Source organism: Artibeus jamaicensis, unplaced genomic scaffold, assembly GCF_021234435.1.
Source record: "Artibeus jamaicensis isolate MK-2021 breed Jamaican fruit bat unplaced genomic scaffold, CSHL_Jam_final scaffold_916, whole genome shotgun sequence".
Taxonomy (NCBI): Eukaryota; Metazoa; Chordata; class Mammalia; order Chiroptera; family Phyllostomidae; genus Artibeus; species Artibeus jamaicensis.
The window spans coordinates 54,546,871-54,563,301 of record NW_026522059.1 but is presented as its reverse complement, the minus strand read 5'-3'; the positions used below and the strand labels follow the sequence as shown (position 1 = coordinate 54,563,301).

At 37.7% G+C, this 16,431-nt stretch overlaps 1 protein-coding gene across 3 annotated transcripts in view; it reads right to left on the bottom strand.

Moving 5' to 3' along the window:
• The window catches only part of PRKDC (protein kinase, DNA-activated, catalytic subunit), a 220,451-nt gene that overhangs the window by 15,787 nt on the left and 188,233 nt on the right, over window positions 1-16,431 (bottom strand). For all 3 annotated transcript variants that reach the window (XM_053660916.1, XM_053660917.1, XM_053660918.1), the window contains exons 72-76: window positions 13,109-13,289; window positions 12,416-12,576; window positions 10,223-10,434; window positions 6,555-6,642; window positions 6,315-6,458 (exon numbers count right to left, since the gene is read on the bottom strand). In XM_053660916.1, the coding sequence (XP_053516891.1) occupies window positions 6,315-6,458; window positions 6,555-6,642; window positions 10,223-10,434; window positions 12,416-12,576; window positions 13,109-13,289 (786 nt within the window). The remainder of the gene's footprint in view (window positions 1-6,314; window positions 6,459-6,554; window positions 6,643-10,222; window positions 10,435-12,415; window positions 12,577-13,108; window positions 13,290-16,431) is intronic.

Below are 16,431 nucleotides of genomic sequence, written 5' to 3'. Positions count from 1 at the left end.
CAGAAAACACAGCCAGAACAGAGAAAATTGAACTTTTCAGAAGTCTGATAACAACAAATTCTTCAGCCTGACCAGTAAGAGGGGAGAAGCCAGCAGCCCACAGAGCGGGGTTGCACAGGAAAACTCAGTCAGACAGACTCAGGCCCGCAGATGCAATGGGCGGACCCAGTGAGCAACCCAGTGAGCAACCAGAGGACCCAGCGAGGGCACAGGCTGTGAGATGGGACTGAGCAGGCCCCAGTGGTGAGAGGCAGAAGAGGGGGCCGCCATTTTCCCGCTCTGACCCTACCCCCACATACAGTGTCACAACCCAGTGACCTAAGTGGCCCTATCCTGGTGAACACCTAAGGCTCTGCTCCTCATACTTAACGGGCGAGAACAGACCAAAAATGGCTCAAGAAGATCTTAAAGCCCCAGAGCCCATAACTGTAAGCAACAAAGAAACAGCAAAACTTTCAGATGCACAGTTCAAAACACTGGTGATCAGGATGCTCATAGAACTGGTTGGTTTTAGTCACAAATTAGAGGAACATATGAAGGGTAAACTAATTGAAATGAAGGGAAACACACAGGAAACCAATAGTAATGGAAAGGAAACTGGGACTCAAATCAAGGGAGTGGACCAGAAGGAGGATAAAAATGACCAAACAGGAAAATATGAAGAAACAAGAATTCAAAAAAAATGAGGAGAAGCTTAGGAACCTCCAGGACATCTTTAAACGCTCCAACATCCGAATTGTAGGGGTACCAGAAGGGGGAAAGGAATAGCCACCAGTGGAAAACTTATATGAACAAATAATAAAGGAAAACTTCCCCAATCTGGCAAAGGAAATAGACTTCCAGGAAATCCAGGAAGCTCAGAGAGTCCCAAAGAAGTTGGACCCAAGGAGGAACACACCAAGGCACATCATCATTACATTAGCCAAGATTAAAATGAAGGAGAGAATCCTAGAAGCAGCAAGAGATAAGGGGACAGTCACCTACAAAGGAGTTCCCATTAGACTGTCACAGCAGATTTTTCAAAAGAGACCTTACAGGCAAGAAGGGGCTGGAAAGAGGTATTCCAAATCATGAAATCCTACAGAGACCTACAACCAAGATTGCTTTATCCAGCAAAGCTTTCATTTAGAATGGAAGGACAGATAATAGGCTTCTCAGATAAGATCAAATTCAAGGAGTTCATCATCACCAAGCCCTTATTATATGAAATGTTAAAGGGACTTATCTAAGAAGAAGAAGATAAAAAATATGAACAGTGAAAGGACAGCAAACTCACAGTTATTAACAACCACACCTAAAACAAAAGCAAACTAAAAGGACAGCTAGACCAGGAGTGGAAACACAGAAATGAAGATCTCATGGAGGGTTAGCAACAGGGGAGTAGGAGAAGGAGAAGGGGGGAGAAGGTACAGAAAATAAGTAGCATAGACGGTAGGTAGAAAATAGATAGGGAGGGCAAGAATAGTATGGGAAATATAGAATCTAAAGAACTTGAGACACATGGTCATAAACTAAAGGGGAGGAATGGTAGGGGTGGGGGTGTGCAGGGTGGAGGGGAATGAAGGGGGGAATAGAACAACTGTAATGGCATAATCAATAAAATAAAAAAAAATCATGAAAAAAAAAAGAAAACACATTTGCCAACAATACCCTGAGCAAAAGTTTGATCTCCAAAATATATAAAGAACTCATATGACTCCACATGAGGAAGACAACCCAATTAAAAAATAGGCAAAGGACCTGAATAGACTCTTCTCCAAGGAGGACATAGAGAGGGCCGGGAGAGATATGAAAGGTTGCTCAACATCACTCAGTAGCCCATAAGAGAGATGCAAATTAAAACCACGATGAGATACCACCTCACACTGGTCAGAATGGCCATCATAAACAAATCAGCAAATATGTGCTGGCAAAGATGTGGAGAAAAGGGAACCTTAGTGAGCTGCTGGTGAGAATGCAGGCTGGTTAGCCACTGTGGAAAACAGTATGGAATTTCCTCAGAAAACAAAAAATGGAACTGCCTTTTCATATGGCAATTCCACTGCTGGGATTATACCCTAAGAATCCTAAAACACCATTTCAAAAGAAGCTATGCACTCCTATGTTCATAGCAGTGTTTTTTATAATAGCCAAAATTTGGAAACAGCCTAAGTGCCCATCAGTAAATGAGTGGATAAAAAACCTGTGGTATATATACACAATGGAATACTATACAGCAGAAAGAAAGAAAGAACCATGGATGGACCTGGAGAGTATTATTACACTAAGTGAAATAAGCTAGTAGGTGAAAGACAAATACCTCATGATCTCACCTATTAGAGGAATGTAGTGAACAAAACAAACAAATGAGCAAAACAGAACCAGAGGCATGGAAATAAGGAACAAACTGACAGGGAACAGAGGGGAGGCAGAGGGGGATGAGGGAGGAAAGAAGGGGAGGGGTCTAGTTAAAGAATGAGAACAAATGACTCATGAGGGACATGGACAGCAGGGTGGGGACTGCCTGGGACGTACGGGAGAGCAGTGCAGTGAAAATTGGAATAACTGTAATAGAACAACAATAAAAAAGAGAAAAATAGAAAAGATCAGAAATAATACAGCTGGTAGTGACTTCTAGTCATAAATTTTAATAAGGGCTCCAAAAACTTGAGAAAGTCATTTAACCTCTTTGAGTCCATTATCTAGTTACTAATCTACAACATTATGATAATAGAAATAATTAGAACAAAGCATAAAACAAATGGAGTAATTCAATTAAAATGAACAGTTATTAAATATTCATCACAGCAGATGAGAAAAATATAAGCATGCTACTTTCCTTAGTAAGGGTCTTTCAAGTCATTATTTTGAATCATAAACTAGTATAAACATTAGATAATTTATATTTCCAAAGCAATTATTATTATAAGTACTTACCGTGAAACATTTCAAATATTTATTTTAGACTCTACTCAAATATTTAAATTATAATTCTGGTATGAAAATAAAAAACAAGAGTTTTTACTAAATTCAGAACTAATCCCACAACTTAAATATATTTTAAATGAAATATATTCTCTATTTTAACACAATTCACTATAGGAAAATTGACATACATAAAACAAATTTCTTCTTTGATCTATGTATGGATTAAAAAATAGAAACAATCTGCAATTCTTAGAATACATGGAACGTTTGGCTATTTCCCAAACATAACTAGTACCAACAATATATCTGAATGGCTCAATACCCTTAAGATCCTCTAACGTGAAATTTGAGGCAATTTTCTTTTGGTAGATTATTATTTTAATTGATGCAAAGTATTTGTTGATTTGGTACAAAGTAGAAAATTCTGGATAGATTTTCCCAGTAACCTCAAAATAAGTATCATGCCTAGTAGAAACAAGGAAGGTAAGTTTTGCCTCTGACATTTTCCCTCAGTTAGGGCTGGAGGCAGCCCTGCTCAGCAGCAGTCGGGAAGAAATGTAAGTGGTCCACATTAAGAGATTTTCAGGGTGGAGTCTTATGGTGTCCAGCATGCGTGGAAAGGAAGTGGCTATGATTTCAAAAGCTTAACATGCAGTCTTTTCTGAGAGCTGTGTAGAATTACTCAACACACAGCAATGAACAGGACTGCTGTAGACATTCTCACACTGGCTGAGAAGACAGACAGGTGACAAACTACAGTGAAATACCTCCTCTCAGTCTGGGGTAGGGGCCAGAATCTCCTGGAGAGCAGGGTGAATTAGGGAAGGTTTCAGAAAAGAGGTACTGCTTAAATTAAATCTTTTTACAGATGATGGATCGGCCCTACTAAGTTGGGAGATGTAGTTCTAGTTTCCATTCTGCCACTTTGTTTGACACTGGGCAAGTCACCTGGTTTTCAATGGTTTCACTGTTTAGAATAAGGTTTGGCAAACTACCAGTCAAATCCAGTCCCCCTGCCTGTCTTTATAAGTAGAATTTTATTGGAATCCTGTCCGATATGACTTTCATTTACATACATCTAGGGCTGCTTTTGCACTATAATGAAAGAAGTATCTGCAATTGAAACTGGTATGGCCTACAAGCTGAAAATCTGGGTCTTTTACAGAAAAAGTATGCCTAAAAGTTTACTAGGCCACTGGTTTAGGAAAAAAGCAAACACACACTTTTCTACATATAGTATTCTGTAATTCTATAAATTTGTTAATGCTAGCACATTAGTTTTAAGTACACTTATGGTATATGTATTTCCTGTTCTGAGGCCCTTGGCATGTCCAATGTGTAGCAGTATTGTGAGACAGATTTGATATGATGCAGAGCCTAATGTTGTATGTCATAAAATGAAATACAAAGACTTATGATTCTGTCAACTTTTAGGATACATTCCTGGTCACAGTTAGGCAACGATAGCCCTGTATATACTTATTTATTCATACCTATAATTAAAACTACCCTAAGTAGGAATGACCCACCAAAATCTATACTTATCAAAACTATACTGTTCATTCCTCTAGTTCAAGTTCCCCCTTTCACACCAGGCAGAGCATTGTAGGTAGTGAAAAGAAAAGATGAACAAGACAAAATCCCTGTCTACAAGTCTAATTTACGAGGCATAAATTAAAGAGTTAAAGATAAATACAGTTTTCTACTCAGGATTTTCACCCCAAAGAACTGGTACACTGATGTTCACTGCAGCACTATTCATAAGAGCTAAGGAAGTGGAAAATCCCCAAATGTCCATCAGTTAATGAAAGGAAAAACAAAATGTGGCATATTCATATAGTGAAATAATATTCAACAATACAAAGGAATGACGTACTGACACATGTTATAACATGAATGAACTCTGAAAAATGTCATATTGAGAGAAAGAGGCCAGGCCACTTATTGTATGATTTCATTTATAGGAAATGTCCAGAACAGGCAAATTTATACAGAAAGAAAGTAGTTCAGTGGTTGCCCGGGGCTGGCAGAAGATGAGGAGGAGGAGTAACTGCTAAGAGGTATGGGGTTTCTTTTTTCAAGTGATGAAAATGTTTTAAAATTGATCTGGTGATGTTTGCACAACTCTGTGAATATAATAAAAACAATGGCATTGTACACTTTAAGGTAAACTGTAAGGTTTGTGAATTATATCTTTTTTTTCAGGTTTTATTTATTTTTAGAAAGAAGGGAGGGGAGGGAGGAAAAAAGGGAAAGATACATCAATTGGTTGCCTCTTGCTTACCTCCAACTGGGGACCTGGCCCCCAACCTAGGCATGTGCCTTGACTAGGAAATGAATCAGTGGCCTTTTGGTTGGTGGGATGATGCCAAACCTGCTGAACCACACCAGTCAGGGCTGAATTACATCTTAATAAAGCAGTTATTAAACAAAACGGAAAGGACAAAGACCCTCCTTTGCACTGGAAATTGTGGAACTTGAGAACTCTAGTGACATGAGTGCCAGGACTTCTCCTTTAGGCTAACATCCTGAGGTGTAGTGAATAAAGGCAATTTAACCAAAATTGGGCAATAAATCAGTGTGCTGAGTGCTAAGAGAGGTGTACATACATGCTTTAGACAGCAGAGAGGAAGGAATACCTAATTCTTCTTCGGGACATTTAGGAGAAGGAGGTTCAGGGAAAGGCTCTAAAGGAGAAATGGTGCATAAGCCACATTTCAAAGGGTGAGTTCTCCAGATGGAAGAGGGACAGAAGATAATTCATTCAGAGGGAGCAAGAAGCACACGTATGGTGGTATCAAATGTGGACACATCAAAGCTCATTTCCATCTCCACTTGCTCCAAGAGGCTTTTCCTCATTCACTCCAAACTGAGGTATGTTCTCTTCCTTTCAACTCTAGAACAACTTTAAAACAGGTCTCACATATCACATTTGTCTTTATGGCCCAGTTCTTTAAATACAGTATTTGTCAGTCTGTCCCTCTGAATTCAGAATCTGGGTCAATCATCTCTTTGTACCTCTGTAGCACCCAGGACAGTGCCTTGAACAGAGATAAGTGCTCAAAAATAATTAACCTATATAAAATACACGTATTTTCTTGATTCAATATTCAAATCATTCTCAGAATTTAAAATATTAAACTACATGTAACCTTCATATCTAGGAATCTGTGCATGAAGGACATCAATGTAATACAATCCCCAAGATTTTACCTATTATCCCACTTGGTATTATACATCCTAAAAATATGCCATCAATATCTCAGAGAAAGCATCAAATCTAAAGAGAGTTTGCATATTCAACAGACATTTTAAAACCAGAATAGCTAACAAACCAGAAAATATAACAAGCATGGGTCTTCACAATGATTCTATCATCATAAAGGCAGACTGCCATTTACCCATACCTGAATAAACTTCTTTCTAAAAGCCCCAAGGCCTGGAGCCTTTGAGTCTCCCAAGGCTGCATACATTCTTTCATACATCTTTTCAATGTTTCTTTTATTTACACACTTTTTTGTTAATTCAACTTTGACATCATCAGTCCAGTCCTTTTCAAGGGAAAAAAGAGAAAGAAAAATCAAGTTAGATTGTAAGTAAGTTTTCCTTAAGTTCTATGTTTCATGTGCTAGAAGATACAACATTACCTTAAAGATCATTTCAGGATTGGAGAGCTGTTCTAGAGCGTTGATAAAATCTTGAATCACTCCTCCTAGATCCAACTTATTTTTAATCCTGTAAAAAAGTTACCAAGTTCAGGCAATCAAACATTTTCCATAGATCATGGACTATAATTTACAATTATCTTTAATTATATACCTATAACCAATTATAGTCCAGGGAGAAAGCAATTTAAAAATTCTATCCAAAATCAGATGAAGGACAAAGTATGTACAGTAGTCCCTCTAATCTGTAGTTTCCATGGTATAACTTGCCCATGGATAACTGCAGTCTGAAAATATTAAATGGAAAATATCCAGAAATAAATAATTCATAGGTTTTGAACTGCATGCCAGTCTAGTACAGTGATGAAGTTTCATGCCGTCCCGCTGAGACATCAGTCATCTCTCTGCCCAGTGTCCCCCGCCCACTTCCTCTCATCAGGCAGGCACTGTGTCCTCTCACACCATCAGCAGGAAGGTGAGTACAGTGCAGCAACATATTTGTGAAAGAGACCACATTCACAGAACTGTTATTACAGTGTGCTACTGTAATTGTTTTATTATTAATTACTGTCATCAATATTTCTTTTTTTTTTTTAATTTTATTTAGTTTCTTTTCAAGTACATTTTTTTTCTCTTCCCCCCCCCCCCGCCCGGTCTCCCCCCTCCCTCCCATTTCCCCCCCCCGCCCCCCAGTCCTCATCTCTGTGTCTTTCATACTTGTTCCTCAAAATCCCTCCCCCTTTTTCCCCTTAAGTTCCCTTCCCTCTCCCCTCTGGTCGCTGCCCACTTGTTCTCTATTTCAGCGTCTTTGTTTTTATTCTGTTTGCTTGTTTGTTTTATTCTTTAGCTTCCTGTCAAAGGTGAGATCATATGGTATTTGTCCTTCAATGCCTGGCCTATTTCACTCAGCATAATGCTTTCCAGTTCCATCCATGTTGTTGCAAAAGGTAGTAGTTCCTTCTTTCTCTCTGCTGCATAAAATTCCATGGTGTGTATGTACCACAATTTTTGGATCCATTCATTTACTGATGGGCACCTAGGTTGCTTCCAACTCTTGGCTATTGTAAATTGTGCTGCTATGAACATTGTGATGCATAGGTTCTTTGAAATTGATGTTTTAGGATTCTTGGGGTATAATCCTAGCAGTGGAATTGCTGGGTCAAAAGGCAGGTCAATTTTTATTTTTCTGAGAAAATTCCATACTGTTTTCCATAATGGTTGTACCAGTCTACAATCCCACCAACAGTGAACTAAGGTCCCCTTTTCCCCACACCCTCTCCAACATTTGTTGTTTGTTGCTTTGTCTATTATAGCCATCCTGACTGGTGTAAAGTGGTATCTCATTGTGGTTTTAATTTGCATCTCTCTGATAGCTAACGATATTGAGCATCTCTTCATGTGTCTCTGGATATTCTGTATGTCCTCTTTAGAGAAGTGTCTGTTCAAGTCCTTTTCCCATTTTTTAATTGGGTTCGATGTCTTCCTAGAGTGGAGTCGTGTAAGTTCTTTGTATATTTTGGAGATTAAACCTTTGTCTGAGGTATCATTGGCAAATATGTTTTCCCATACAGTTGGTTGTCTTTTTAATTTAATACTGTTTTCTTTAGCCATGCAGAAGCTTTTTATTTTGATGAGATCCCATTTGTTTATTCTTTCCTTTATATTCCTTGCTCTAGGGCACATATCTGTAAAAATGTTGCTGCGTGGAATATCTGAGATTTTCTTGCCAATGTTCTCCTCTAGGACTTTAATGGTGTCATGGCTTATATTTAAGTCTTTTATCCACCTTGAATTTATTTTGGTGTATGGTGTAAGTTGGTGCTCAAGTTTCATTTTTTTTGCACGTAGCTGTCCAGTTCTCCCAACACCATTTGCTGAAGAGGCTATCTTTACTCCATTTTATGTTACTGCCCCCTTTGTCGAATATTAATTGACTGTAGAGGGTTGGGTTGATTTCTGGGCTCTCTGTTCTGTTCCATTGGTCTATGTGCCTGTTTTTATGCCAGTACCAGGCTGTTTTGATTACAGTGGCCTTGTAATACAGTTTGATATCAGGTATTGTGATCCCTCCTACTTTGTTCTTCTTTCTCAAAAGAGCAGCTGCTATTCAGGCTCGTTTATGATTCCATATAAATTTTTGAAGTGTTTGTTCTATGTCTGTGAAATACGCCATTGGTACTTTAATAGGTATTGCATTGAATCTGTATATTGCTTTGGGTAGTATGGACATTTTGATGATGTTAATTCTTCCAATCCATGAACACGGTATATGTTTCCATTTGTTTGTGTCTTCCTTGATTTCTTTCTTCAGTGCTGTGTAGTTTTCTGCATACAGGTCTTTTACCTCTTTGGTTAGGTTTATTCCCAGATATTTTATTTTTCTTTTTGCTATATCGAATGGGATTTTTTCCTTGATTTCTGCTTCTGCTGATTCATTGTTTGTATACAAAAATGCCTTTGATTTCTGGATATTGACTTTGTATCCTGCTGTTTTGCCAAATTCATTAATTAGTTTGAGCAGTTTTTGGGTAGAGTGTATAGGATTTTCCATGTACACTATCATGTCATCTGCAAACAGTGACAATTTTGTTTCCTCCTTTCCTATTTGGATGCCTTTTAATTACTGTCATCAATATTTCTTACTGTGCTAATTTATAAGTCAAACTTTATCACAGGTATGTATCTATGGGAAAAACAAAGTATATATGGGGTTTGGTATAATCTGAAGCTTCAGGCACCCACTGGGGGGTCCTGGAACATCTCCCTCATGACTGAAGCAGGACCTACTATATTGTATAAAGAGGTCAGAATCTCAGTGAGTTGCAAGTAAATCCTGCAAATAATGTCAACATTTTGATGTATACAATTTGATACATGGAGTTCTGAAGTTACCCTATAAAAGAAAAGGCAAGTTTCTCAACACATTTTCAAACCCTTTTCCTTTCTTTGTTTTTAAAAAATTTAGTTGCATTGCAGTTGGTTCTGTAGAGCAGCCATGGGACGGATGCCAGCAGTGGCGGACAGTGGAGGCACAGCCAACCCACTGACAAGCCATGACAAAGGTGTGTCCAACTCTTTGTTGTCTTCTTAGGAAAAAGCACTCAGTAATACAGCAAATCAGCTCATAACAACAACAAAACAACAACAACAAAAAGCCTTTGATGAAGAATGTCAACTAAAATACCATGCAATTATAAAGTATTCTTGCAAAAGTGATACACCACTGTTAGTTATGTCTCTAGTTATAAATCATCTAAAGAAGTGAAAAGAATGACACTTCAGATGTCTGCTAAATCTTAATTAAGAAGAGGAGTTTCCCAGATATTTTCAATTGAAGAAGAATGTCAAGAACTGATTTCATAAAACATCTCAATCTAGTCTATTTCCACCAATAGAGTGCTATTAACATAAGAATAGAATGTTTCATGAATAACATTCTAAGGTGAAATTTAAAAAAGCAAATTCTATAACAACTAACACACCCACAGTAAATGCATTAAACAAATATCTAAGATTTTCTATTCTTCAGAAAAAGCTCTAATTAATTTGAAGACAAATATAAGCTTTTATGTGTTTTCACCATACACACTTTTTATAAATCATAATATTTAATTACAGTAGAAATCAACCTGGTTTCTCTGTAATATTACCTTGCCACAAATTCCTTATTCTTATGACTAGTAGAAGTATCTTTGAAGGAATAGCTTTCACTGCTTATTATAAACGGGTAGACAATCGCCTGTGGATAGTTATCAGCAATCTCTTCCACGGTGCGCTGGACAGCAACGGCTTCCTCTTTGTCTAGTAAGGCCACCATGTGGCTGATCCAGCCAATGAACTGCCAGCAAGGAATGGAAGAAATCTGAAACACAGAGAGGTGTAACTTAATAATGACTACAACACTGAACATTGTTCTGCGATAAAAGTAATGTGTCAAAATAAAATGTATATACATATATCTTTATAATGAGATGTATCAAAACAGACAACTGTAAAATAAAGTCTCTTCTTCCTCAGGTCTCTCAGTTCCTATTCCACGAGAACCACTCAATTCCTCCAGATGTTTTCTATGCAAGTGCACACATATCCTTTCTTTACAAGAATGGAATCAGACTAAGCATACTGTTGCTGATATTTCTTAGACTTACCCCATTCCTTTTAATGGCTGTATGGTATTCCATTTCATTTAGCTACTGCTCTAAAATGACTTTTTAGACTATTTTCTAATTTTTGCTATAAATAAATGCTAAATCTTCTTTATATTTATGCCTCTGAATGTGCTACACACCCTAGCTATACATCCTAGAAGTAAAATTACTATGTAAACATTAATTGTAAAAAACATTGCTAGACCTCTCTCCAAAAGACTTCAAATTTTCATATCTAAAAGTAAATTATGCAAGTACCATGCAGTTTTGCTTACTATGGTCCAACTGGGTACTAGAAATATCAGGGTGAACACTTTGTACAGCATATGTTTCTCTAACCACTATGCTGTACACCTGAAACTAATATAAAATATTATTGAGTGCAAACTGCACTTAAAAAAACAACAGTACTCAAAAAAAGGAAATTAGATCGATACTTTCCAAAATCCTTATAATCATTTTTAAAAGTTCACTGTCAACCTGAAAAGGGAATAATATCTGATTTTAATTTTCATGTCTTATTACGAGTAAGGCTGACCAGTCTGTTTGCCTCACCTACATTACTCATGTGTGCATGAGTAATGAGGAATGAGCAGGGCATGTGAGGATAAAATGCATCAGCCTACACAGCTCACAGGGAACACTCAATAAAGCTTAGCCACCCCATCTCAGGGGTCTCCCCCAGTATCATAACATTGACTAAATGCCCTGTTTATTTTCTCAAAAACTGAAAAGCTATCTTTATTATATATGCATGGAGTATTATTTTAAAAAATAAAATGATAACTTATTTCTTTACTTATCTTTAAGAAAAATACATTTACACTGCGTCTCTGAATTTACTTTAATCTGCTGTTTAAGACCTATTGAGAAACCCGCTCCCATTCCAAATCCACAGGAGGGTCGGAGGAGAGGTAAAGCCCCGACAGGCGCTGGGTCTCCATAGCTCAGAGACCAGCATTGTTTAAAAAGTTACTGCACATAGCTAATAGGGTATTATGCCATCCTTTTTGAATGATTAATTATCAACTCAAAGGTTGGCCCTATTTTCCTGTTAAAAGTTTATTAAAGTCATGAAGGGGCCTTCCAGGTGGCCCTCTACTTTTTATAGATGAGGCCTAACCAACGGGAGGCAGCAGGATGACGGAGCCCTGTATGGGTGAGGGCAGCGGGGCTCACAAGCTGGTGAACAGAACCTGTTGGGGATGGCAGGCCGCTCCTGCGAGCTCACACTCACCAGCTGCTCACTGTGCATTGAGATTCCTCAGAATCCCTCTGGACATGGTGCTGCTGGCAGGAGCCACAGCCACTGGGGGGGTGGGATGCCAGCCAAAATGTACTCCTTTCTCCCAGAACTAAATAACACACTGAGCACAGGCATCAACAGGTATTACCGACCATAGCTTTGTCTCTATGGACAGTGAACTGTGCTACAGAAAATTCCCATCTCTGTTCCAACTATACCTCCTCCTCTCTTTCTTGTGGTCCTTGTTCACATATAGCATTATCAACACCCATTAAGGGAAATAAGTAAATGTGGACATTTCTTTATATGGTTTTACATTACATATGTTCTTGGAATGTAGCGAAAGTGCACGTCTATTAGAAAAAGCTATAATATATGCATTATACACATTAATGTGTTTGGATATAAACAGGAGCAGGTCTTTGAGTTCTGTAGACGAAAGATATTACCTCTTTTGTCATCAGGCTCAGGGTCTCCTCTGGATACTGTTCTATAATCTGCAGTAGTCTGGGAAACTTCAGCCTGGCTTCATTGGAATGTAATTTTAAAGCTTTCAACATTTTGTCCACCACAAGGGCTGGATACATCTGCAGCTCTACAGACTCAGCAACTAACAAGGAAGGGGGGAAAAAGGTGGTAAATATAAATTATAAATTTACATGTAATTACAGTTTTACTTTTTGGCTTCTACTTTGTAGTATGTCATTTTTTTCCTAACAACTACTTTATATCAACAAACAGCAGAAGCAATTTGGACTACAGGTTAAAGTTTCTATCTGAAAGCTGAACTTTTCTATTAGATAACCCCTTCTGCATGAAGCAGTTTGCTTTCTTGGCTGGGAACAAAAAGGGCAGAGTTGGTTATTGAATTTATTTCAGGAGCAAGAGGCAGGACACATAAAGCCAATAATACCAAAGCTATAGGTAAAATATGAAAATATAAATTAAATACATGGAAAGATAGAAGATAGTTTGTATCAGGATAGGAGATAGGCAGAACATGTTGCTTGCAGATGTCATTCCTTATTAAAAATGCAAGACTTTTCCCTTTTAAAACAAGCAAGAAACCAAAAATGTACAAAGTTCTTGAAATGTTCCATGAACATAATGTGACAATGATTTTTCTTTCTTTTGTAATTCACCTGATGCAGTCTCTTCCTGCTTGCGGAGCTGTTGGTCACAGAAATCCACCAGTGTCATGTAAGCCTCTGCTACCCCGGCTGCAGGCTGCTGGCCCCCGTTGGGAGGACAGGACTCTTCCTCGGCTGTCCGCACGGCCTCAGAAAGGTAATGAAATGCTCTCCGGTATAGCCCTGTGATCACCTAGAATTCACAGAGATCTCAGAAAACCTGTTGGTATGATGGAGGCTTTGTGGAAAAACTATTTTTCACTTGGGATGATAAAGGAAGAATACTTGTGAGTCATTAGCCGTAAAATAATAATACAGAAAGCTGGCTAAATGAAAAAGGGAGATTCTGCCCTGATTGTGAAAGAGTAAGCCATTCAAGATCCTGAGCACGTAAAATACAACCAAAGAAAAGTAAGCCAAGTGTGGGCCAGACACAGTCCACTAGTCATACAGAGAGGGCACCAAAAGTCAATCCGATTGTACAGCTGTGTCAGAAATTTAAACAGCCGTGGAAGTTGGCACCTTGTGGTCAACGTCCTGCATAGATGTCGGTAACACTGTGAAGAAAGAAGGCAAGGCTACCCAACTACAGTGAGGTGGACAATGGTGAGATAAGGAGAGGTAGTTAACTATCAAAATACAAATGATTTTAAAAAGTAGGCATTAAATAAGAAAGTGAAAAAGACTGATTTGTCCCACAAACTAGTGGAACACCTGAGTGGTGACTACTGGTGAAATTCTATTAGGGTATTCATGAAAGAACTGCCCATATCCTCCTGACACAAATTTCTCATTTTTAATGCTAAGGAAATGTATCACTAAAATACACAGGAAAAAATAAAGTATGTGAATTTTCCACTATGCATAACTTGGCTATGCATAATTATCAAATATATTAGAAAAACATTAAGCAATGTCCACTATTTATTTATTTTCTTGTGAACTTCCACAATTTATTCTTTTGCAGACTAGTGTGTGACTATTCAAATAATGGAACAAAGTAGAATAAAGGACTTTCAGAAGTCTGTACTTTCTCCCAAAGCTGTAATGTCTCTTTCTTGTTTGGTGCTTCACTTAATAACTAGAAAATGCATTGGCAGTAAGATTCCCATTTGGAAACAAGCAAAAGGGACAATTACTGAGAATTCCCACTGATTGAAATCTCTGGAAGTATATCACAAAACCTTAAAGATTAAGAGTTTAAAGTGAACATACACAAATGATGGAATATGCATTTTTCCCTTTGCAAATATTTTTTTCTACAGTTGGTTCAGTAAGTTTTCTGTAGTTTGATTTTTTAAATTTATTTTTCAGTTATGGTTGACAAACAGTACTGTATTAATTTCCAGTGTAAAACATAAAGATTAGATATTTATACCTTATGAAGGGATTGCCCCAATGTGTCTTGTACCCACCTGGCACCATACAGAGTTATCGCGATGTTACTACTAACTATATGTATTCCCTTTGCTCTATTTTCCATCCCATAAATATCTTTATAACTGGCAATCTGTACCTCTTAATCCCTTTCACCATTTACGCCCATCACCCCAAGTCCTCCCATCAGGCCATTATCAGATTATTCACTGTATCTATACATTTGTTTGTTCTGTTTGTTCATTTGTTTTTTAGATTCCATATGTAAGTGAAAGCATACAATATTTGTCTTTGTCTGACTTATTTAACTTAGCATAATACCTTCTAGGTCCTTCCATGTTGTTGCAAATGACAAGGTTTCATTTTTATGGCTGAGGAATATTCTATTAAAAAATGTACATCTCCCTTACCCACTTGTATACTGATGGTCACTCAGGTTGCTTCCACACCTTGGTGGCTGTGAATAGTGCTGCAATGAACACAGGGCACACATATCTTTTCACATCAGTGCTTTGGATTTCCTTGGATAAATACCTAAAGTGTAATTGGTGGGTCATATGGTAATTGTTTTTAATTTTTGAGGAACAACCACAGTGTTTTCCATAGTGGTTGTACCACTTTACAGTCTGATTAACAGTGAGCAAATGGCCAGTGGTATTGTGATTGGGATTACAATGAATCTGTAGGTTCCTTTGATGTTATGCAAATTTTAACCATGTTAATTCTTTAATTTATTTCTTCAGTGTCCTAGTTTTGTGAGTAATGGTTATTTACCTCCTTGGTTAAACTTATCCCCAGGTATTTTATTCTTTTTGATGAAATTCCATCAAATGGGTCTTCCTTATTTTCTCCTTTTGGTTGTTATTGGTATATAAAAATGCAATGGGTCTAGTTTATCCATTTCTTTTAGGTTGTCAAATTTGCCAGCATATAAATTTGCAGAATTTTCTTATAAAACTATGTATTTTTTGGGTGTTGCTTGTCACTTCACCACTTTCATTATTGCTTTTATTTATTTGGGCTCCCCTTTTTTTCTTGATGAGTCTAGCTCAAGTTTATCAATTTTATCATTTCAAAGAACCAGATCTCATTTGCATTGATCTTTTTTATTATTTTATTTATTTTTAGAGAGAGGGGAAGGGAAGGAGAAAGAGTGGGAGAGAAACATCAGTGTGTGGTTGCCTCTCATGTGTCCCCTACTGGGGACCTGGTCTGCAACCCAGGTATGTGCCCTGACTGGGAATCAAACCGGCAACCCTTTACTTCACAGGCCCGTGCTCAATCCACTGAGCTACACCAGCCAGGGCTTGATCTTTTTATTTTTTAAACGCATTTATTTCTACTTCGATCTTTATTATTTCCTCCCCCTATGCACTTTGGGCTTTGTTTGTTCTTCTTTTTCTAGTTTCTTTAGGTGTAAGGTTAGATCGTTTGAGATTTTTCTTGTTGCTTGAGGTGGCCTGTATTGCTATAAATTTCCCTCTTAAACCTGCTTTGATTGTGTCCTATATTTTGGGTCATTGTGTTTTCATTTTCATTTGTCTCAAGGCATATTGATTTCCTCCTTGACCTCATAGTTAATTCATTCATTATTCAGTAGCATGATGTTTAGTATCCATGTGTTTGTGTGTTTTCCAGTTTTCTTCTGGTCTTTCATCCCCAGTTTCATACCATTGTGATCACAGAAGATGCTTGATATGATTTCATCCTCAAGTTTACTGAGACTTGTTTTGTGGCCTAGTATGTGTTCTATTCTGGAAAATGTGTCATGTGTCCTTGAAACAAATGTACATTCTGCTGCTTTGGGATGAAAAAATCAATCAATCAAATCCATCTCTTCTAATGTGTCATTTAAGGCCATGGTTTCCTTGTTAATTTTGTCTCACCATCCCCCACATTTGTTTTTGCCAGTATATTTTACCTCTGTGTGTAAATCTCTTACTATATTGTATTTACAC